This window comes from Onychostruthus taczanowskii, unplaced genomic scaffold (assembly GCF_017590055.1).
Source record: "Onychostruthus taczanowskii isolate IOZ18803 unplaced genomic scaffold, ASM1759005v1 scaffold6, whole genome shotgun sequence".
In the NCBI taxonomy this organism is placed as follows: domain Eukaryota; kingdom Metazoa; phylum Chordata; class Aves; order Passeriformes; family Passeridae; genus Onychostruthus; species Onychostruthus taczanowskii.
In genome coordinates this window covers 12,743,750-12,765,256 of record NW_024503679.1, presented here as the reverse complement: position 1 = coordinate 12,765,256, position 21,507 = coordinate 12,743,750, and the positions used below count along the sequence as shown (strand labels likewise).

The following is a 21,507-nucleotide window of genomic DNA, read 5'->3' as shown; positions in this document are numbered from 1 at the left end:
GAGTAAATGAAACTCAAAGGGCTTCACATCTCTGCTTGAAGTGCAATACAAGAACAGCAAACAACCCTTCAAATGCAGGTGGGAGGATGGGAAAGTGTTCTGACATTTATCCTGACAAAACTTCATGTTCCCAATGCTTGCATCTTCCCCCAGCCTGGAGGAAGCCAGCAAAGAAGAGAAGCCAGAAAACCTTGCAGTCACGGGTGGGAATCGTCTTGGAGTTGTTCCTGCTGTTGAAGCTGTCAATGCAGTGCTGGAATTTCTTGCTGATCAGAGCCTCATCTTCCCAGCTGCACTCGGCATAGGGCAGCCCCATCCACTTGCACAGGTATTCGGGGTCATTCGAGGATGTTTTGCGACTGTTTGCTGTAAAATATGCAAAAAAAGCCCAAACCTCAGCACCTGCAGCTGAGCAGCTGAACCACAAGCATGGTTCACAGGCTGAACTGCCCATACAACCACAAAACAGGTCTTGGCTCACAGCAAAAGTGTAGAGAGACCAAAAAAATGTGCCTTTACCTGGGAAATCTGAATGTCCCGTGGCAGACTTGCTGGTCTTCACAGCTGTGTTTGGAGAGAGAAGGGAAGGGAGGGTTGGAATGCCGGCAGCCAGCAGAGGGAGCAGGGCAGGCCATCACTGCCTCACACCCACGTTTTCACAGGAATTGTGTTGAAAATGGGTTATACAGCTCTCAAAGCCAATTCCCAAAGCAACTGGGTGCTGGCATCTCTGACTGACATGACTGTGATATTACCAAAGTGCTCAGTAAGTTCTGGCTTTATTTTTATTAATTAATCATGAAAATCTCCCCTCTTGAGCTGCCCTGCAGCCTAACCACACCCTCAACCACACCATGGGAAGTGGACCTCTCAAAAGCCAGGCCCATGCTGCTGCTTTGGAAACAAACATCTTGCATCCAAAGGGTTGAAGACTAAGAAATTCAGCAGCAACAATTTCAGCAACCTGTTGGAAACTAGTGTGTCATCCCATACTCCAGGCAAGGAGAGTCACTGATTTGTATTGCTCATAAATACAAATCTGTAAGCCTGGATTTCTACTGTCCAAATTCCAAATTCCACAATGAAATACAGTAAACATCATGGGGGTTTCTTCAGGGGTACTGGAGAGCAGGGAAGAAGAGAGAGCTGCACACTCATTCTGCTGTCACATGGAAAAAAGTTCCCATTCCTACTTCACCCCTTTACCAAAGTCTTGGCTCCACTTACCTATTACCCTCTCCACTATTTGATACTGTTTGTTTAGCTCTGAAGCCAGCTCTTGTTGGCAGTTGAAATATTCTACATCTTCAGGTGATACCTTGCCCAGCCTAGATGCAAAATAATTCAAAACAAAACAAAACAAACGATTATAATGATTCTGTCATAGTGCTCACAGATTTGCATATAGAAAATGTACTTTCCTATATGGTTCTGTCATTCAGACAAGTCACAGGGGCAAATTACTGCTATATGATATGTTTCTTAAATTTTCTAAAATTGTAAATTATTGCCGAGAAGCAAATGTCACAGATGATCATTGTCTTCCTGTTAAATGCTGCCTTATTCTGATGCAAGAATCAGTCTCAAAGCAGGAACCAAACTGAGATGGAAGCTGCTGCTCCAGCTTTAGCACTTTGGAAAGACACTGTAGCTCCCCTTATAGTTCCTGGGGAAACTGGACATAAAGTGATGCAAAAACTTGCACACAGAGAAGCCCATAATTAACAAGGGTTAATAAGGCTGCAAGCCCTCCTGGGCCAGGTGAGTCTGTGCACCATTTATTGGTTGTCAGCCTTCCCAATTCTTAAGCCTAGGAAGTGGCAGTAGTGTGGATTTCAGGCCTTGTCCTCTCCATTTTCCAGCCATCCACACCACAGATATAATTTCTGTGTGGAGGGATGCTCCTCAGCAGGCCAGAGTGCACATGAAACACACTTTGTAAGAAGAAATCAAACATTTTCAGTCACGACTCCTCAAACCTCTGGCTAAAAACAAACTGCCCAAGGCCAAATCACTGCTTGAAGTGAAGCCTACCATTGCTTGATCTCCTCCTCTTTCTTCTTGAAGTTTTCTAGCTTTTTCAGGCCCTTCACTTTCTGCTGCTGCAAGGACTCCTCGCTCTCCCACGTGCTGTGGATGTATGACCAGCCCTTCCACTTGATCAGGTACTGGACCTCGCCCTCGTCCTTCTCGGGGTCGAAGTCGGCGCTGGGGTTGCCGTTGGCCTCGGTCACGTACACTGTGGTGGAGGCTCCAATGGCTGCAAGAGAAGCCAGCCTGCATTTGGTACCCTCCTAACCCACCCTGGGCATCAGCTGCATCACACCCTTCTAATACATCTTTTGTGGGAGCACAAAGAACATCCAAAAGATTCTGCAAACCTACAAGGCAGGCACACGAAAGTTCTCCATGCAACAGAATCTTTTTAAATCTGTTCTGAGTAGCTTTTCTTTAGGTATAATTCAAAGGCCACTTGAAAGTGTTCACAACCATTCAGTTTTACAAAAAACACTTTTGTAAGGCTTTGAGAAGAAAACATTGGCTTTATTTTCATTATGGCTTTGTCAATGGGGCGGTGAAAACTGACTCTCCTAGATCTGTTTCATATTTCAAAGCAGAGAAAAGCAGGAATTGCAGAACAATGGATGCATCTTTAAAATGTGTGCAGGCTAAATGAAAGCTGCCGAGCACATAAACTCTAGAGATTTTAGGATTTTAAATATTATATGTTACACAAGTTATTACACATTACAAGGTGTAGCTAAGAGGCATAGAGGAAAAGATGAAAAGCACTGAAACAACCCTTGAGCCCCCTTTAAAGCTGCAGAAGCGTTGCACGAGTTCAAGAGAAATAAAGGCTTCTTCCAGAGCCACGCACCTCCCTTTTTTCCAAGCCTGATGTCCAAGACTTTCTCAATAGTTTCACTGTTGTCTTGTTGTTCATCAGCTCCTTCCCCAGTCATCTCTATCAGGTCATCAGAATCCGTCTCAAAATCATCATCTTCTTTGTAGCTGAGTAAGATCAAAACCAAACGGATATAAAACCTTTGACTCTTCCCAGCCCACCAACACAGAGAATGGCTCAGAGTGGAGCAGCTTCTCCAGAATTTATGCTGTGGTTCAGTGCACGTTCAGCACACGCATGTCTTAAGTCATCCATTCAGTATTTTTCCCCAAGACACTCAGCTACACTTTATCAGACTAATCCTCTATCTTGCCCATACAGTTTTTCTGAACATGGCCAACATCAGGTGATTCATAAGGTGGAACAATCCCATAACAGAGAAAGTCTCCACTATGGAGGGAAAGATTATTCTATGCAGGTTGCAGAGCATTGAAAAGCTGCATGGGTGCCTACACTGCCCTAGGAACTGCACTCCTCATCTTTGGTGCACGTTTAACCACCACAAAATATCATTTGGATGGCTCTTTGCAAGTCCCTTATTGGGACTGCCTGAAAGGTGAGGAAGTACACTGTGGAATGGATAAAGCTTTACTCCACCCTGGCTCAACACACTGTGCCAAGGCACTACCTATCAGCCACCCTCAGACAATTGGTCCAGTCCAGCACAGCTGCTCCCTTTTGCTCATTTTCATCTATTTGCAATTATTCATTTCATCTGAGAGTGCTTTAGAAATATTATGCAACCATCCTCAAGTTTCTCTTAGGAGGGACTGGTAAACATTCCCTCCTTCACAGAGGGCAAAATGAGATAAACCCCAGATGTGCCCAGCAGGAACCTGTCAGAAGAGCCAAGAAGAGCCACAGGTCTCTGCAGGACCACAGAGGAGTCAGGGCCCTCAGTGCCCACCTTCCCCAGCCAGCTCTCACCCCCAAGCAACCCCACACTTCTTCACACCTGACATTTTTGGCTGCTCTTCGCCGAGTTTGCCTCTTGGGGGTCTCATCGTCTTCATCATCATCGTCATCTTCAGATGAGTCTGGTTTCTTCCTCTTCCCACGCTGGATTTTGTGGGGCTTTTTAACACCAGTTTTGGCCACTGTTCTGAAATAAGAGTTAATAAAGCCATAATACAGCATGGTTTATGTAAATATCCACTTTAATAAGTCTTTAAGGAAACACGAATCTCAAATATTAGACTCCTAAGGGATTTAATCTGCTCTAACTATCATGAAAACCACTCTAGTGCTCACTGGAGCATGAGATGGAGAGATGAGGGAATAACTAGGCCCTAGCTTTACTAGGTCACAAACAAAGGTAATATTGCACAAAAAATTCATTAGTGACAAACAGGGATTTCCTCTCCACACAGCAGAGGCAGAAAAAGAGACTGAGCCAACCATTCCTTACCTCCTCTGGACAGGTCTTCTTGCTTTAATTTTCTTAGGTTCAGGCTCGCTCTCTCCACTGGTGCCTTGCTCCCCTCCATCTTCATCCTCTTCTCCAGCAGAGACCTCCCTTTTCCACTTAATTCTGTGGTCAGAAATGTAGGTCATGAAGGGCAACAACATTTCTACACAAATACTTGGCTGAACAAACTATCAGGTCCATAATTACAGGAAAAGCGTTCAAAATTCTATCCTTGGCTATTCAGTGCAATGCAGGGGGGGTGTTGTGTTGTGATCCTCTGCTTTTAGGAGGGAGGTCTCAGCCACCTGGGGCTTTGTTCACACAGTGGCAGGGCTGCCTTGAGGGAGAGCAGCTCTTACCACATGTGCTGGTGGCAGAGCTGTACTGCTCAAACCTGGGTGGGTAAGGGCTTTGATTGATGAATTTTTCTTTTCTCTACTTCTGCATTTTTGAGATGGGCTGGAAGGATCTGGAGAGAAGTGCTTACTGTTACAGAGCATGAGCCACAGTGTGCAGTTACATGAGCTCCTTGGAGCCCAGAAAATGGAACAAGTCTCCTGCCATGGAAAGTCTCCTGCCAATTCAAGTTTCCAAGCGTGATGCCAATTCACATTGTACATTAGTGGAAGGAAGCCTGTTCTCTGGGGACAACTAGGAACAAAGCTGCAGCTCCAAAATGCCTTTTGGAGGAGCCCCTCCTCTCTCAAGAGGACATGGAGTGTCCACAAGGATCACTGCCCTTGCCCAAGAGAGGTCCATACTACCACAGTCCTCCCTGTGCTTTATCACCTTCCCTCCTGCACTGATGGGTACAACTAAATGAAGAGTTAAAAGACAAGATGCAGGAGAAAGCAACCAGGATGATGTGGCTCTGTTTAGATTTTCTCCATCAGGCAGCTCATAGTTCCCTACTCCACTTTAGTGTATGGAAAAACTAGAAGGTACTTACTAGATGGGAAAAGGCAATAAAATATGTCTGTAAGTGAACTCAAGTTATGGTGCTTAGACATCCAAAACATTCCTTATGGAAGTTTTGTTTTAACAGGGGGTTATAAAAGATAAAAGAATATAATAATTTGGTATCTTATTCTCAGCTAATCAAAAAGGTGGGAGAAGAAGGGATTAAACTGTTTTAAGTACCTCTGAAGGAGAATCAGTAATTTGCTAGAAAAGTGAAAGGCTGACAACAGAAAGTGAACCTGACTCATTTAGATTCCATCACAGGCACAGCAGGAACATACAAACAAAGGTTGGAAAACTGTATCCATCTATAGATTCATATTCATACTTCAATTTTAGTAATCTGAAGTATTACTAAAATATTTATTTTACAAGCTCACCACGCTGACAACTCCCATCAAACAATCCAATGCACTACTGTTCTGAGAAATCAACCAAAGCATCACCACTCAAAACGCTTTCCTTAGAAACTTACTTTCTTTTCAACTGCTTCTGGCGTCTTCTTTTTGGGCTCTCATTTTCAGATTCGCTACTTGCCTTTAATTGAAAAGAAAGAAAATCAAGTTGTAGGCTTCACTGTGGACTGGCTCCTTGAGGATGCAAGTGACACACGTGCTTGTGGGCTGAGCCAGGGTCCTTTCCCTGCAGCCTGAGGGACACTGGTGCAGAGCAGCCTCCTCCCAGCACAGCCACCTCAGCTGCTCAGTCCCGCTGCTCTGCTCTCAGTGTGAAGAAGAAAACACTGCAGGAAGCCTGGAGAGCTCTACAGCATCACCTATCTTGAAGTCCCTGAGGCTCAGGACCCATCCACCCCCTCCCAGCACCAACCCCCAGTGCCCAACAGGCACCATGGCAGCAGTGGCCAGGCAGACCTGCAGTGTGTGCAACACCCCAGGGATTGCAAACCCACGGGTGAATTTATCCCAACCATTGCATTATGGTCTCTGCCTTCATTGCTCAAACTTCCTACAAGGAATGAAATAAAAATACTGTCATAGAAAGGCAATATTCTTATCAAAAGTATCCTTGTCTTGCTATTGGGTTTTTTCTCCCACAGCAAGTCATCAAGGACCTTACTGGGTCAGAGCTGTGTCCTGCTGCTTTCCTTCCTCCTAGTTCTACAGTCTCCACCAGTGAAGTCTCTTTGGCTAAATATATCTAGAGCTATTCTAACTACTTGCTGCACTATTTTAAAAGTGGGCGTCACAAATTCCCACAGAGCAAGATAGCTAAAATAATCTCTTTATGCTGGTTGTACACAGCCCCATTTTCATAAAAACTAGTCAACCATGAAAACAGATCACCACACAGATAACATGACTTCTCCTTAGCCTCCCCCAGAAAATGCAAATAGGCAGGGACAAAATTGAAGAAACCCATGTGAGATTTCTAAAGAAGTATTAAAGTGACAGAAGTAGCCTCCAAAATTGCTTGCTCCACACACTTCTGTGGAAGTGGAAATATTCCACTTCTAGCTGTTTTTTGACACAGTGTTCAGCTTTGGCTCTGTCTGTCTGTCCATCACTATGAGTAGCACAGTTTGCATCCCCATTGCCCTCCTGGACAGAGCTCACACAGCTGTGTGCACAAGGAGTTTGTGGAATGGTGAGAGCTGTAACACACATCCTTCATTCCCTTTTTCTAGTTTTCCTTCCACCCACAGAAACTTCTGTCTCACTTGCATCAGTGTATCCACTAAAACACTGGATGCCATGTCTGACCATGAGCTTTCCTGGATTTGATGTCAGATTTGCATGTGGCACAATAACAGCTTTTGCACCATATCTTACTACAAACACGTGTTCATCCACCTGTTTCACGGCCCTGCATGAAATCCCTGTCTCATTTACCAACCATGGAGCAAGTGCCTGGCAAACACCATGGAGAGCCCTACCTACCCTTGCAACACAAGCCAACCATTCCACAGGTTTCAGTTTTGACACACAAAATTTAAAAGTCCTCAGTTTTCCTTGTCTCTTTTAATCTCTTATCCACTTTCTGAAACTTTTCTATTCTGATTTGGCATGACTTTAACAGGTGCCCCTCAATGCACGTTTACTTTTGTTGTATTTTGGCAAGCCACATGTAAAGAGAGGTGGATTTCTCTTCTGTTCTGCGTCAGAGATCACATTGGGAGAAAACCAAACACAACCTTTAGCTCTTTGAAATTAACTCCACTTCTGTGCCAAAATCCCATTTTCCAAGTTTCTAGTGTCCATTTTCCCAATGCCTATACACTCCCCCTCCTCTGCCACTTGTCTCTACAAAGCTGATGGTTATCACTAAATGACTTGACTTTTCCTCCCCTCTTCCACCTTGAAAAACTAACTTGTGACTGCAGCTCAGCCACCTTCTCTTGCATATTTCAAAGACAGCATTGTCTGTTTTGGATGCGTGTCAAGCCCAGCCCTATCTCCTCTGACACAGCCAGTCCCCAGCTTGAGTCACCTCCCTGCCCTGTGCTCCCACATCCTCCCCATCCCAGAATGGAGTGCTGGGATGTGCCGTGCTGCAGCTCCTCAGCATCTCCTCCCCGCTCCCTCGTGTCTCCTGGTGGTAAATCCCTTGTTTAAGGAAGCACAGAGGACAGCCAGAGAGCCAGGGAATGCCAGGTGCAGAGTGTGCACCTGGGGCCCTGTCTGCCCACCACCACTGTCAGAACACACTGGTTGGGAAATCACATGCAACTTGAATTTTTATAACGTCACCTCCCCGAATGACACAAGCTAGACTGGCAAAGTCCATCCCCAGTCCCAGTGGGATTTTTGTCAGCCCAGCACGAGATGCTGGGGTCACACTGCTCGCTGCAGAGCCCAAGTGCCAGTGCTGCCCTGCTGGGGTGCTGCTGCTGTGGCCAAGGGGAAAGACAAGCCTGGCTCCCCCTTATCAAAATGTGCCAAATCAGTGGGATTTTTGTCAGCCCAGCACGAGATGCTGGGGTCACACTGCTCGCTCCAGAGCCCAAGTGCCGGTGCTGCCCTGCTGGGGTGCTGCTGTTGTGGCCAAGGGAAAAGACAGGCCTGGCCTCACTCCTGCACCACTGCTTCGAGCTGGACTAGGATCTGGCCTCTTACAATTTCTTCATCTCCAGCTGAAAGGATCAGCCTTCCCTCTCCATGCCTCACTGACTCCTTCCATCAATTCTTTCCCTCTCCCAGCACATAAAGTGCACACACTTTTGCCAGATTAATTGCACTGTATTTTGCGTGGAGCAACCACTGAACAAACATAATGATGCTGCATGTGTAGCACCAATGTAGAGCAATTCAAAGTTCTGCTCCTATAGATTATCCATGAGTGTCCTTGCCACTAGCCCAGGCTGGGAGAAATTGAGATTCCAGGCCATTAGAGAGGAGGTCCAGGTGAGCCTCTGGAGCTCTCACTAGGAAAGATCATGACTTGCTTAAACAGAGCCAAAAGCATTTCAGACTAAAGTCAAAGTGAGGACTTACTCATTTCAGGCTCAACAGAGGCCAAACTCTAGTGCTCCAGAAAGGCTGGAGAATCTCAGCTAACCAGGTTAGTTTTATGTCTGCTGAACTTCTTTTTTCCAGTGAGACCAGTAGTGTTTGAATTTTCAGCAAATACATGAGGCAAAGCATTGACCAAAATGCAAATGAGCAGATTTTTTTTTTCCAATAAGAAAACCAGCTGTATTTTTAGAACACACTGGTGCGTGACTTGTGGCCTCTCTGACAGAAAAAAATACACTGACATTTGCCACCAATTTCAATCTGAAACTATTTTTATAGTAAAAAGACCATGTCTGGTTGGGGCACATTTATTTCTCAACTGCCCCAGAATCACAGAATGATAAAATGGTTTGGGTTGGAAGGGACCTTGAAGATCATTCAGTTCCAACACCCTGCCACGAGCAGGGGACACTTTCCACTAGACCAGGCTGCTTAGTGCCCCATCCAATCCTGGGGATGGGGCAGCCACAGCTTCTCTGGGCACCCTGTGCCAGTGTCTCACCAGCCCCACAGGGAAGAATTTCCCTTACATAGCTAACCTAATCTCCCCCATTTCAATTTAAATATTCTGAAAAGCACCTGGTTCTGCACGTCTCACATCCCCTGGCTGAAACCTGAAGCTGATTTATTAACTGCAAAGAAAATGCCTGGGGAAGTAGTGTTTTTACTAAAAAACTCACACATTCTCTTGTTCCTGGAGACAGCTCTGAGCCTCTGAGCAGATCTGTGCTCCTATGCAAAGCTGCACTTTCGCTTCCCCAGTGGCTCAGCCCATGCCTGGATATTGATCACGAGTTATCACCCTCCCTGATCGCCCCTCAGAGACCTACACAACGAGCCCAGAAATCCTCAGAAGGTAACCATGTCTAACACACAAATAACCCTACCCAGAGTGCTGCTCTCAGAGGACACAGTGATTGAGCAGAGCCCCAAAACCTGAATCACCTCCACCTCTGAGCCTTCTCCCCCGCTCAGGTGAGTCACGGGGCAGCGCAGGGAGCTGGGATGGCTCATCCATCCTTGCTCTGGTCTCTGAGCCTGCCACACTGCCTGCACGATGCTCTTTGCTAATCTGCAGAGAAGCATTAGGCAATTACAAGCCCCAAGACACTGTGCTGGAAGTCCCAAGCAGCAAGTGAGAGGTGCAGGTCACTGGAGACAGGATTAACCCTGTGAAGGCAAAAAGCATCTTCAGACGTGCCTTGGGTTTCTGTCCCCTCCAGCAGCAGCAAGGAGTGCTCAGCACCACACAGGCTTGAGCTGTGCTATCTCCTCTCTCCTGGTGTCTTCCAAAAGCAAGATTTTCCATCTCCTCCTGCTCTCTGCGAGGCCCCAGCACTGTGCTCCCGACAGGTCACACCCTCCAACACTCTGCTGCAGATGGGAGCTGCCCTGTGGGGACCAGTCAGTGTTGCTTTGGGGAGAGAGGGGAGAAGGCACGCTCCATTTTTTTTTATTTCAGCTGTTTCACAGAAGTTGCAGTGAGGGTCATTTGCAGGACCTTTGGGGTGGTTTTGGGTTTTTTTGTTTTTTACAATATTTTGTGGTATAGCAAAGTTTTTGCATCTCAGATTTTTTTTTTTTTTAATTTTACCTTAAGTACTAGGAAATAAAGATATTGAAAAAGAAAACAACATTTGCAAAACCACGTAATATTGTAAAACAAAAAAAGAAGGGACTTACCTGGGCCCCTAAGAGGGCAGGGGGGTGTGCAGCGGAGCTCTGGGGTGGGTGTGAGGTCGCCGGCACAGTGCATGCCAGGGCATCGCACAGAGGCGTGGCCGGCCAGCCCAGCCTCTGCCAACTTGAAAAGGAAAACAAAAGCTGTGTCAATGGTGCACCCCGAGCCCCTTCCTGACCTCTGCTCTGCGGGACAGCCAGCACAGGAGTCTGGGGGCAGCTGGTGGCACTGGGGTGCCACCAAGGCTCAGCAATAACGCACCAGAGAGAGGAGCTGGAGACCTGCGTGCCACCCCGTGAGCATCCGAACGCACATCTCGGTGGCGAAGCACAAACAGCCTGAGCCAGAGAGCACCACTGGGCTCCAAAGTCTGCTGCTTATCTTCAGATTCCCAGCCCCAAGCCCCAAGCTCTCCACAGATGCCTGTCTCAGGTCCTCTTTCCCCTCTGCTATAGCTACTCGACCTTCCTGGAGACCTGCAGATGAAATGCTCCATGCAGAAAACCTCTCAGATGCAAACGAAGGCGGAACCTGATTTCTACATCTTCAGAAAAAAAACCCAAGAGTGTTCTGAAACAGGAACAATTAGAAGGTTTGGCTGCCAGGCTCTGACCACTGTCACCTTCAACTGAAGCATAAAAGACTCCCCAGTGTTCAACCAAAGAAAAGTGATGCGTCATAAAGCTGCACACACACAAATGCATTTATTAGTGGGATCCATTTCAGGATGGGCAATAATGACTGTTCTGTTGCTATGAGGTGTTTCTGGGAACTTTCCTTTATTCCTGGTTGGATTTGTGTTGCATTTTGGTCTCGTTCTGTTTTTTAGTTACACAGACTCCTCTCCAGGATGTTCCTACAGCAGATCAGGACTTGCATTACGCCCCATTCCAGCAATCAGATCAGTGCATGCAGATCTCAGCCCAGGCAGTGTCCTGCTCACTCCAGAGGTCTCAGGCCAAGGATCCAGCTGCAGGACTGGGACCTCAACTGTGAGATCCAACATCCATGCACCAAACTGGGACTCAGTGCTTACAGTCAATGCAGTTGAGACCTCCCTTTCCTCTTTGGGTTTGGTTGGTTTTATATATTCAGTAATCCCTCATCCTTTTTTTTTTTTTCCTTACCTCATCTTTTATATTAAATCGTGACGGTTCTTGTCTGCTTCGGTTTGACCTCCTAACCCCATAAACATCAGGATATTCTTCCCACATCTGCAAAATAAACAGACCATCAGAAGGCCTGCTTCACCCCAATTATTTTTGACATTTTAGAGAAGTTTGATGGTGGCTTAAAAAAAATCATCCAAAATCCATTAGGGAATTAGCAACCAGTAGACGGACAGCTTAAAAAACTGGCTGGAAAGATTATTATTATTATTTTGAGATATATGACACCTTTCTAAAGCAGCATGTGTTTATCTCAGTGTTATCTTTACAGTGGTCCATCTTTCCACTGAGGCACAAATCACTCTCCAGCTCTCTCAGGCTGAAGGACAGAGTGTTGGGGTAACCAGCCCTCTGCAGCATTGGTGCCAAAGGAATGGAGGCAACACCTTGGACGTGGAATGAACAGACCTAACAACTCAACAGGGCAATTCTCTGTCACTAACAGCTTCCAGTACAATTCCTTTCCTGGTGGAAAGCCCCACTAGCTGCCTGGAGACATGGCCAGCTGCAGCTTCAGAGGTGAATTCTGTGGCCCAGTCTGGATGGCAAATGGAGCAAGATACCCTGTCATTTGGCAAGGCAAGGCAGTGGCCACTGGTTCCTCTCCTGAATGCACTGATGGGAATGTGGTTTGGCAGTGCAGGACACATGGATGTGCAGAGGTGACTGCTGGCAATGGTTGTGCTCTTTGCTGAAAAAGGAGGCCCTCACCAGTTGAATACTCCGTGCAAAAGAGCATGCAATTGTTCTTGTGGATGGGCAGGTGAAGGGGACACAAAAATGAATGTCCTGAGGGGAATGAATGCAGAGCTGTGTTGGTGACATAGAACACAAGAGTTACAGGGCAGACACAGACCACCACCATGCCCCTCAAATTCCTACACCAGCAATTCCTCTCTCCCTGAGCAGTTCTCTACATCTATTAATTTCCTTCTGATTCTCTCTCCCTCCAATCCTCAAATATCTCTGCAAGCCACTGGCAGGAAAAGGAAATCAAACTATGCTGCCAGATGCAGCAGTGATGGGATTGAGAGCGTGATGGATACGAGGCTGCAGCCCAGCAATTCTTCTGCCTCTGTTAAAGGAGTAATGGCATAAGGGACAGACTGTGACATTGTCTATCTATTGGGCATGCAAGGACTGAGGTACATTCTCATGAAAGAATAAACCCTCAAACTTAATGCTCCCTCCCCAAACCATCTGAAGAACTTATCTTTTCATCTATTAAATGGCATGGGTTTTGAATGTGGGAGCAACTTCCATGACAAATCTTAATAGCACCTAACACAGATTAACCTCGCCTTCATGGGTGTATCTAGACAAATACCAAATAAACAGTAATAATTAATTGCATTGGTTATTCAAGGGGAAGATGTATCAACATGCCTAGGTTGGACCTAGCTAAGGAAGACACCCATTAACAGAGAAATTAAGGAAGGGAGAGGCTTTCTTATTAGAGGGTGTCCTGACCTTTTCATGTTTCACCCATGCTAATTATCACCCTGTGTATGGATGCACTTCCTCACAGGATAATGTTAACGTTTATTGTTAGGGACATGCTCTTAGAATTCTTCAGAGGGAGAGAAGACTTCCTTTGAAGCCCATTTATCAACAATAAACCAGATTTTAATGTGGTGTTACCACAACTGCCTTACAAACTCATCCTCCCTTGCCAGTCCAAACACTGGAGGATTTAGCCAGCAGCCTGGAGCTTTGTGGGAGAGAGAAGGTGGTAAGAAAATCCTTTACTTCTTTCTGGCAGGTCCGTGGGGAGCACAGGCTGGAAGCACTCTCCTTCCTCCTTATCCTTTACACACATAGCACCTTTCTCCATAAAACTCACTCTCAGGAGATGCTGTGCCAGTGCAACCCACGCCTAAGAACAACAGGACGGTTACACACCACAAACAAACAAGCTAACCTAACCACAATTTTCTCCTTCCAAGCGAACTCAGTTCACTGAGCTCCTGTCTCCAAATGGTATTTGGGCTCCTCTTTCTCACCTCACACTGCCCTGTGTTAGTCAGGTGCCTCCATCCCTCAGGTAAAGCAGGTGTGCAGCTTCTGCCCTGGTGTGTGCAGAGCGATACCATGAGCAGTAACACCCACAATCCCCTTTCCTGCTGGACAGCAAGTGAAGAGAAAACCTGACTAGGGAGGAGCTGGGAAGGTGCAGGGGAAAAAAAAAAAAACAGAACAAAGAAGCACTGTCCTGTTCTGGACTTAATATGGGAAGGTGCAGGGGAATTTTTTTTTTGGTTGGTTGTTTTTTTTTTGGTTTTTTGGGTTTTTTGTTTTGTTTTTTTGGGTTTTGTTTTGTTTTGTTTTTGTTTTTTGGGGGGGTTTTTTTGGTTTTTTTTTTGTTTTGTTTTGGTTTTTTTGGGTTTTTGTTTGTTTTGTTTTTGTTTTTTGGGGTTTTTTTGTTTTTTTTTTTTTGTTTTGGTTTAGTTTTTTGGGTTTTTTTTGTTTTTACTATGTTTTTTTGAGAGGAATAGTGATGTAAAATAACCCAAAGTGGCTCCAACTTCAAACCCTAGACAAACTTCAAACCTTCTTCCTGAGTATTTATCACATGGGGAGGCTTTACTGCTTCTGAGGAGAGACAGGATAGAGGAGTGGAAAGACAGAGAGAGGATGAAATGACAGGATCATGTACTGATGACAGGCACCTGCCCCTCATTCGCACCAGTCAGCCCTGTCACCATTTACTTGGTGCCCCAGAGGTTGTTCCACAAACACAGCAGCTCCTGCTCTCAAGGGTGACAGCAGCAGGGCTCCAGCACACAGACCAAACAGCCCCTGGGGACACTGGAGGTCAGAGGCTGTTTGGTCCATGTGCCAAGTGGCCAGGAAGTTTGGCACAGCTTCACTGAGGTCCTGCTGTCTGACCTTCCATGGTGGGTACAGGAGTAACGTGTCCGTGCAGAGCAGCAGGGGTAATACCTTTTTAACATCTGCTATCCTTTCCTTCTTAGAGGCGGGTTTTTCTTTGGTTTCAGGAGGGGTCTGCTGGGATTTGGAACCCGTTGATTCACTTTCGGATTCAGACTGACTCTCAGAGGACTCGGAGCTGCTGTTTGACTCGCTGCCCTGCTCACTTTCAGACTGGCTTGCAGAGTCAGAGCCAGAGGCTTCTTCGGATGCTGAGTGACTAATGGTAGAGAAAGAAGAGGTTACATTTTAACTGCACACAGCTGTGAAATACCACAAGGACAGGTTTGGAAAAACCTGAATACAAGTGTGGACCCTGCAGGCCCAGGTGTACACCCCACAGTGGCATTCTGCAGCAGAGGCAATTCCTTCCCAGGACTGGCAGTGAACACAGGCGAGAGTGCAGCCCCAAAAATCCCTGCCCGGGATCTCCTGCTCGTCACCGGAACAAAAGCAGTGGTGGTAGGTGAGGACAAGCATTAGCAGTACCAGCAGCACAGGTTCTCCTGGGAGGATCTGGGTGTCTTGGAGCGAGGCAGAGTCAGGCATAGTGGGGGCTGCAGCATCCAGAGACCATCCTCTTACATTAAAGATGAGCAGTTGATCCAGCACGATTCTCCACTACATCCTAGTGTAGCCAGTGGTTCAAAATAAATCTGATATCCACTTTCTGAAAGAGGCCAGTATCAAAAACACTATACCCATAACACCATGAATTATGTTAAATAGAATGTTTCTGCAAAAGGAATTAATTCAGCAACAGGGCAGAAGGAAGAAGCTTCTATGGGCCTGTGGTTGAGGCAGCTCCTCTTTAAAGGATTACACCAGTGCTGTGCAGACTGCATTTCTCAAGCCAATAATGCGAGAACAGAACACTCAGTTCTGCTAACTAAGCTGTAGTTCCACCCCCTTTTTTTTTTTTAGTATCTTTATATAAAAATGTGTTAACACCCAGAGTATCCCCTTAAATAAAGGCTCCTCAACAAAACAATGAGAGGCCAAACTATTTTAGGTGGCCAAAAACATTCAAATACCTTTGCTCAATCACTCCCAACATAGATAGTTTTTATTTTAAGAGCCTAAAAAGCAAACTGAAATCTCAGTACACCTTAACACTCGTGCACTGGCAAGACAGCATTCAAACCCCACTGCCACAAACAAAAACACAGTGACGATGCCACAGATTTTTGGAACAAGGAGCACCCCTTTCCCAGTCAGCTTTCCACTGGCAGGCAGATGTGTTTGTGATATTTAAGGATTCACCTAGGTACAACACTATGAAAGAAGAGTCAGGAAAACTTTTCAGCGGGATTAAACAGATTTTTTATTTTTTTTTTCCACTTTTGTACGAAAGTGACAAAGTACATGAAAGGCTTTGCTCAGATTTCACAAGTCAAGGGAGAAATAATTAAAAAAAAAAAAAAAAAAAAAAAAAAAAAAAAAAAAAAAAAAACACCACCAAAGAAAGCATATGCACACACATGTACATTTCCATCAGACTCCGGAGGGGTTAGCATCCGGGGATGCCCGGAGACAGCCGCGGCCCGTCCCGCTCCCGGCCGGGACAAATCCCGGGACCCGCGGCTGTGGGCCGGGAGGCGGGCAGGGGGCAGCACCCACGCGCCCTCAGGCGCCGCCGCCGCCATTTCGCGGCCGCCCCTCCGCCGCCATCTTGCGACCGCGGGGCTGAGCCCGATCCCTGGGATGGATCCCTAGGATGGATCCCTGGCACTGCCCCCGGGAAGGGGAACCGTGGGGAGCGCGGCCCTCGGAGCCTAAGGGGACACAAAGGGAGCCCCTTCCGCAAGGAGCGGGGCAGCCATCACCCGTGGCTGCTGTTTCACTGTCCCAGCCTGGGTTTGAGGGAGTGGGGTTATCACATTGTGTCCTACAAGCAGGGCTGGAAATTCAAGTTGAACCACGGCCATCCCAGGCTGCCCAGTCCCTCCTGCCTGTCCGTGTCCGTGGGTGGAGGTTATCCACGAGAACCAAAGGCACAGTGTCCCACTATAGCCCTTGTTCTGTGGGCTCTAGAACAGTTCTCCCACCTTGTCCACCATTGCCTGTGGTGGTGCCACACACACGACCCGTGGTGGTGCCACAGCCATAACCCATGGTGGTGCCACACTGCTCCTGGGAACGGCACTCCAGCAGCTCTGGGGACAGATGGTGTCCATGGGCAGGGCTCAGCAGGACACCATCCCACTGGGCCTCCACAAAGGAATGGGATCTGGAGGCATCCGAACCTCTGCTGTCACAACATAAGTGCCAACACCAGGCTCTGCTTGAAGCATGCTGGCGTCCCGTGTCCCACAGGGACGCACAGAAGAGGAAGACAGTTTTTCCTTCAATCAGATTTCTGAGCAATAGCTGGAAGGAATTTTAACAGCCCAGGCAAGACTGAGGCCAGTCAGCTCTGACAGTATTTGTTTAGAGGCAGAACAGTAATTAGTGTTCTCCTCCCGCTCTGGAGCTCTTTGTTCCTCAAAGCCTTAAGCTTTATTTCAAGGACACAGGGACACAGGCTCTCTGCACATCAAGAGCCATAATTCATGTGCTTTATCCACAACATTGTCTGAACACTGTAATTCTTTTTTTCAGCCTGTGAACTGTGTCATCTGAAAAGAGGGAGAGTTCTCTGGTGGCATACACATCTGTATGTGCAGATATTTGCCTGAACACCTGCTTCCCCTACTAAGGAAAGAAACACAGATGAGAAGTGGTTATGTCCTTTTGAAGGCTGTTGCAATTTTTTTTTTTTTTTTATTAAGGAACAACCTGTTATTGAGGCAAAATATGTGTTTATCTTCATTTCTGTGTTGATGAGATAAAAAAAAAACCAACAAAACTGAAAGGCCTGTTTTCATAAAAGAATCCTTTCTAACTGTCACTGGGAAAATCAGGAAGCATTTCTACCTGCCAACATAATATAATGTATCAGCAACACTAGATGTCAAATCAGGCCTAACACTGTATATTCCTGGAGACCTAAGTCCTCTTTTCAGAAGTTATTTTTGGAATTTTGTCCTGGTTTAATACCCCTGAGTTAGCATCCAAACAAGACCTACTTTCAATTAAAGTAAAAGTGAGAAATAAGCTATAATTAATTGTCACAAAAATCACAATTCAACCAGACCACCCTCCTCCAAAAACCCATGAACATCAAAAGAAAGCAACAGATGGATCATTGGTCATTTCCTTGAAGTGAGAAACTCCTAAAAAAAGTTGAAATCTGCAAAGACTCAGCCAAATACATTCCTCTGGTTTCTAAGAAATACTTTAGGCTGTAAGTCTGGTGTAATTAAGAGCCTGCTCCTGACTTGAAAGGGAGCAAAACTAAATCATTCCTTACCAAGAAGAACATGATCCTTCCAAGAAATAAGTAGCTGAAAGGCAGCGATAAGACCCTTTACAGTGAGGCATCTGAGTTTAAAAGGCAATTACCACATGCCTGAAGCCTCCAGATTTTGCATTTAGTATTTCACATATGACTTCCTTTTATAGGGGATCATCTTTGCAAACAGCAAATAATTTTGTACGTTCTCAGTAAGAAGAAACAGTAGATATGCTTCCAGGTCTGAGACAGCTGGAAAAATTACCCCAATACACATTTGTGAAACCAAGAGCTGACTGGGGAATGGCTCTAACTGGGACCATTCTACCCCAGTGTTTAAAATGTGGCTTTTCAGGGACAGAACTTGAATTCAGACAGGGGAATAAAGGAGGATTAATAACGCAAGACCCTCCCACGAGCAAAGCTCCTCCCAGCTTTAAGAACTGTTGTGAACGTTTTGAATCTAAACAAGTTTGAATCCCAACAGCAACATTCCACTGGGCTCTGCAGGGATTCGGCACCAGCAAAACCACCCTGCGAAGGCTGGAGAAGGACCTTGGCAGATTATCCCATGGCTGGATAACATCAGGGGCTGGATGGCAGCAGGAACCGTTATTTTTAACTCCTGTGCATTGTTGGCCACAGCGTCACGAGTGCTGTGGGTAAGTGACACCCAGGTGCACATCAGCGGCTCACTGACACCAGACTGCCCCGGGCAGGTGGCTGGAACACAGCCCCTCGCCGCTCCCATCCCTGCTCCCCCTGCAGCCCGTGTTCCCAGCACTGCCTGGATGTGCTGGGCTTCCTGATAGCACACCTGGACAGCCCAGAGAAACAGCAGGGCACCGCTGGCTGAAGCCCAGGCAGGACCAAGCCTTTACAGTAAGAGGAACAGTAGAAATAAACTGCACTTGGTAGTGCAGGAGAGTTGCAGAGTGGACAGTGCAACAATAACTTGGACTCAGTGATCTCAGGGGTCTTTTCCAATCTCTTAGATCCTGAGCAGCCCAGGGCTGGAGGAGCTGCTGGGTCAGCCCAAGGGTGTCTGGCAGAGCCAGCTCCACCTGAGAGGAGCTCCTGGGCCCCCACAGCTCTTCAGCTCAGGCTGCCAGCTGCTCCAAGCCACTCCCATCCACCAGCAGAACCAACCTGGTATTTACTCCAAAGCACAGAGCAGGAAGGCCAGTGGAGGCCACCGACTTAAAACTATTTAAACAGGTCTGTCTTCCTAAAGTGACCTGTACAAACTGTGGGACACAAAAGCATGGTGACAAACTACAGAAAGGGCAAACACATTGGCTGAGATGAGGACTGGCTGCTATTAAACATTTCCTTTGAATATCTGATCTATAAATGTGATGTTCCCTATTACGAAGAGAAACTGTGTACAAGAGCATGTAGTGACAGGACACAGGGGAATGGCTTCAAACTGAAAGGGAGTAGGTTTAGATTAAATATTAGGAAAAACTTCCTTACTGTGCTGAGGCACTGGAGCAGGTTGCCCAGACAATGCCCCCTTCCTTGGAAGCATTTGAGGCAGCTTGGATGGGGCTCTGAGCAACCTGGTCTAGGGGAAGGTGTCCCTGCCTATGGCAGGGAGGTTGGAATGAGATGATCTTTGAGGTCTCTTCCAACCCAAACCATTCTATGTTTCTATATAAACATATATGAAATGGCGGAAGCATTTGAGGCAGCTTGGATGGGGCTCTGAGCAACCTGGTCTAGGGGAAGGTGTCCCTGCCTATGGCAGGAAGGTTGGAATGAGATGATCTTTGAAGTCTCTTCCAACCCAACCATTCTATGTTTCTATACAAACATATATGAAATGGTTACATATATTGCAAATACAAACAAGCATGAATGTTGATATGTGCACTCAAGTCACAGGGTAGCTGTAAAAAGGCACTAAACTAAATTTAACCTTTAGGCTAAACAAGCCAGGGAGAGGAACACAAGACAGGTTCTAGTTATAGATCAGTAGATAAAGAGAAGATAATATGGGTACCACAGAGGACTGAGCAAATACCACAGTAATCATAGACAAGGCCATACAGACACGGCACATGGAGTGTGCGGGAGAGCCAAGCAAAGGACAGATTGTGACACTGAATATAAATAAAATCATTCCTAGCTTTTTCAGTTCCCTTGATTTTAGTCTGAAAGTCTACTAAAAAGTGATTGGTGCTTGCTTGTCTCCCAAGGCAAAGATTTTCTGAGTGAGAAGCCTTGAGAAGGGTCATTTGTTGAAAGAGTTTTTCCCAGTTTATTTTCAGCAGGGAAAAGTAGAAATGGGGGGAAGGGAAGGAAGAAAAATACTCCTGCTCCTCTACTCTCCATACCTATGCATGGTGCTTTTACACATTGATCTGTCTCCAAGTAGGAACTTAAAACTAGAATATTCTAAACACAACCAGGTTCCTCATGCTGCTTAAGAGTGAGTCTCAAACAACTTTGAATACTCAAAATATGATTTGTCCAATCTGGGCCAGCTTTAAAGGGGAACAACAAACTCCCACAGTGACAGGGCTGGCCCTTCCAGATTACCAACAGGTTTTTCAAAGCAGCATAAAAATATTTCCCTAACCTCATTTTATAATCAGCAACTTCATTTTTTTTTTTTTTTTTTTTTTTTTTTTTTTTTTTTTTTCCCCCTTAAATAGGCATGTGAGAAGTTCTCATGGAGAATCCACACTTCTGTGCCTGCAAACTTGGCTTGCTGGGTTGGGTGTTAATTACATTTACACAGCAATAGGCACAGCTGGGCCATGGTGCTGAGGGATTATGCACCCAAGAGGTATCTATCCAAAAAATCCACCTGAACTAGGCTGTGAGGCTTTCCAGCCTATTCTGGCCACTGCTACTTACCCCAGCACAGGACTCCCAAATGCCAAAGGCAGAGCTAAATATATCCCTCACTGCTCTGCTGCAGCTCAGCAAAGCACATTGGGCAATCCTGAATGATAGACTTTGCAAAAGCTGGTGGGGTTTTTTCCTCCACTAGGAAGACACTATGTTGTGTTTGCACAAGCAAGCTAAAAGAGCAATTCATTCAGGATGGGGAGAGCTGGCTCTCTCGCTCTCTGATCTTTAAGCCAGAGGCTGAAAATGCTTGGGATGTTTAGTGGGGACAGAGGAAAAAGAAAAAAACACCAACAGAGGGACAAAACGAGTCAAAACCTGTCTGGTTGATTAAGGAGCACCATTGATAATCTCCAAGGCAGCATCCTTCCCTTTCCCTGCACAGAAAGGGGAGAACAATTGCAGTTCTCAGGGTTTGAATGGGCCCATCTCTCCCTCGCCGGGAGGCAGCCAAGCGTTTCCGAAGCATTTCCGGGCTCCACATCCCGCACCAGCGGGCGGACCCCGGCTGGCTCCTGGCAGCTCGCAGCTCCTCCTCACCCCCGGCCAAGGAGAGGAGCCTTCCTCAGACAGCGGGCAGGGCTGTCCCTGTCCCCTCCTGCCACCGCTGCGCCACGTCCCGCCGGGAACAGCCAGGCTGAGCTCAGTGGCAGCACAAAGGGGACTCCACACAGGTGCATCCCATCGGCAAAGGACACGTGGATGCACGAGGGAGTGTGGAGTGTGCACACACAATTAGTACAGAAAAAGCGGGTGCTTTTTCTCCGTTAACGTTTGTAAGCTTCCT

The 21,507-nt window shown here is 46.5% G+C and overlaps 1 protein-coding gene across 2 annotated transcripts in view; it reads right to left on the bottom strand.

Annotated features, from left to right (window-relative positions):
- CHD2 (chromodomain helicase DNA binding protein 2) overlaps nucleotides 1-21,507 on the bottom strand; it is a 71,238-nt gene that overhangs the window by 26,417 nt on the left and 23,314 nt on the right. For both annotated transcript variants that reach the window (XM_041418553.1, XM_041418554.1), the window contains 10 exons: nucleotides 14,540-14,747; nucleotides 11,555-11,641; nucleotides 5,749-5,810; nucleotides 4,314-4,436; nucleotides 3,861-4,007; nucleotides 2,879-3,012; nucleotides 2,035-2,260; nucleotides 1,228-1,328; nucleotides 520-564; nucleotides 191-366 (listed from right to left, as the gene is read on the bottom strand). In XM_041418553.1, coding sequence (XP_041274487.1) covers nucleotides 191-366; nucleotides 520-564; nucleotides 1,228-1,328; nucleotides 2,035-2,260; nucleotides 2,879-3,012; nucleotides 3,861-4,007; nucleotides 4,314-4,436; nucleotides 5,749-5,810; nucleotides 11,555-11,641; nucleotides 14,540-14,747 — 1,309 coding nt within the window. The remainder of the gene's footprint in view (nucleotides 1-190; nucleotides 367-519; nucleotides 565-1,227; nucleotides 1,329-2,034; nucleotides 2,261-2,878; nucleotides 3,013-3,860; nucleotides 4,008-4,313; nucleotides 4,437-5,748; nucleotides 5,811-11,554; nucleotides 11,642-14,539; nucleotides 14,748-21,507) is intronic.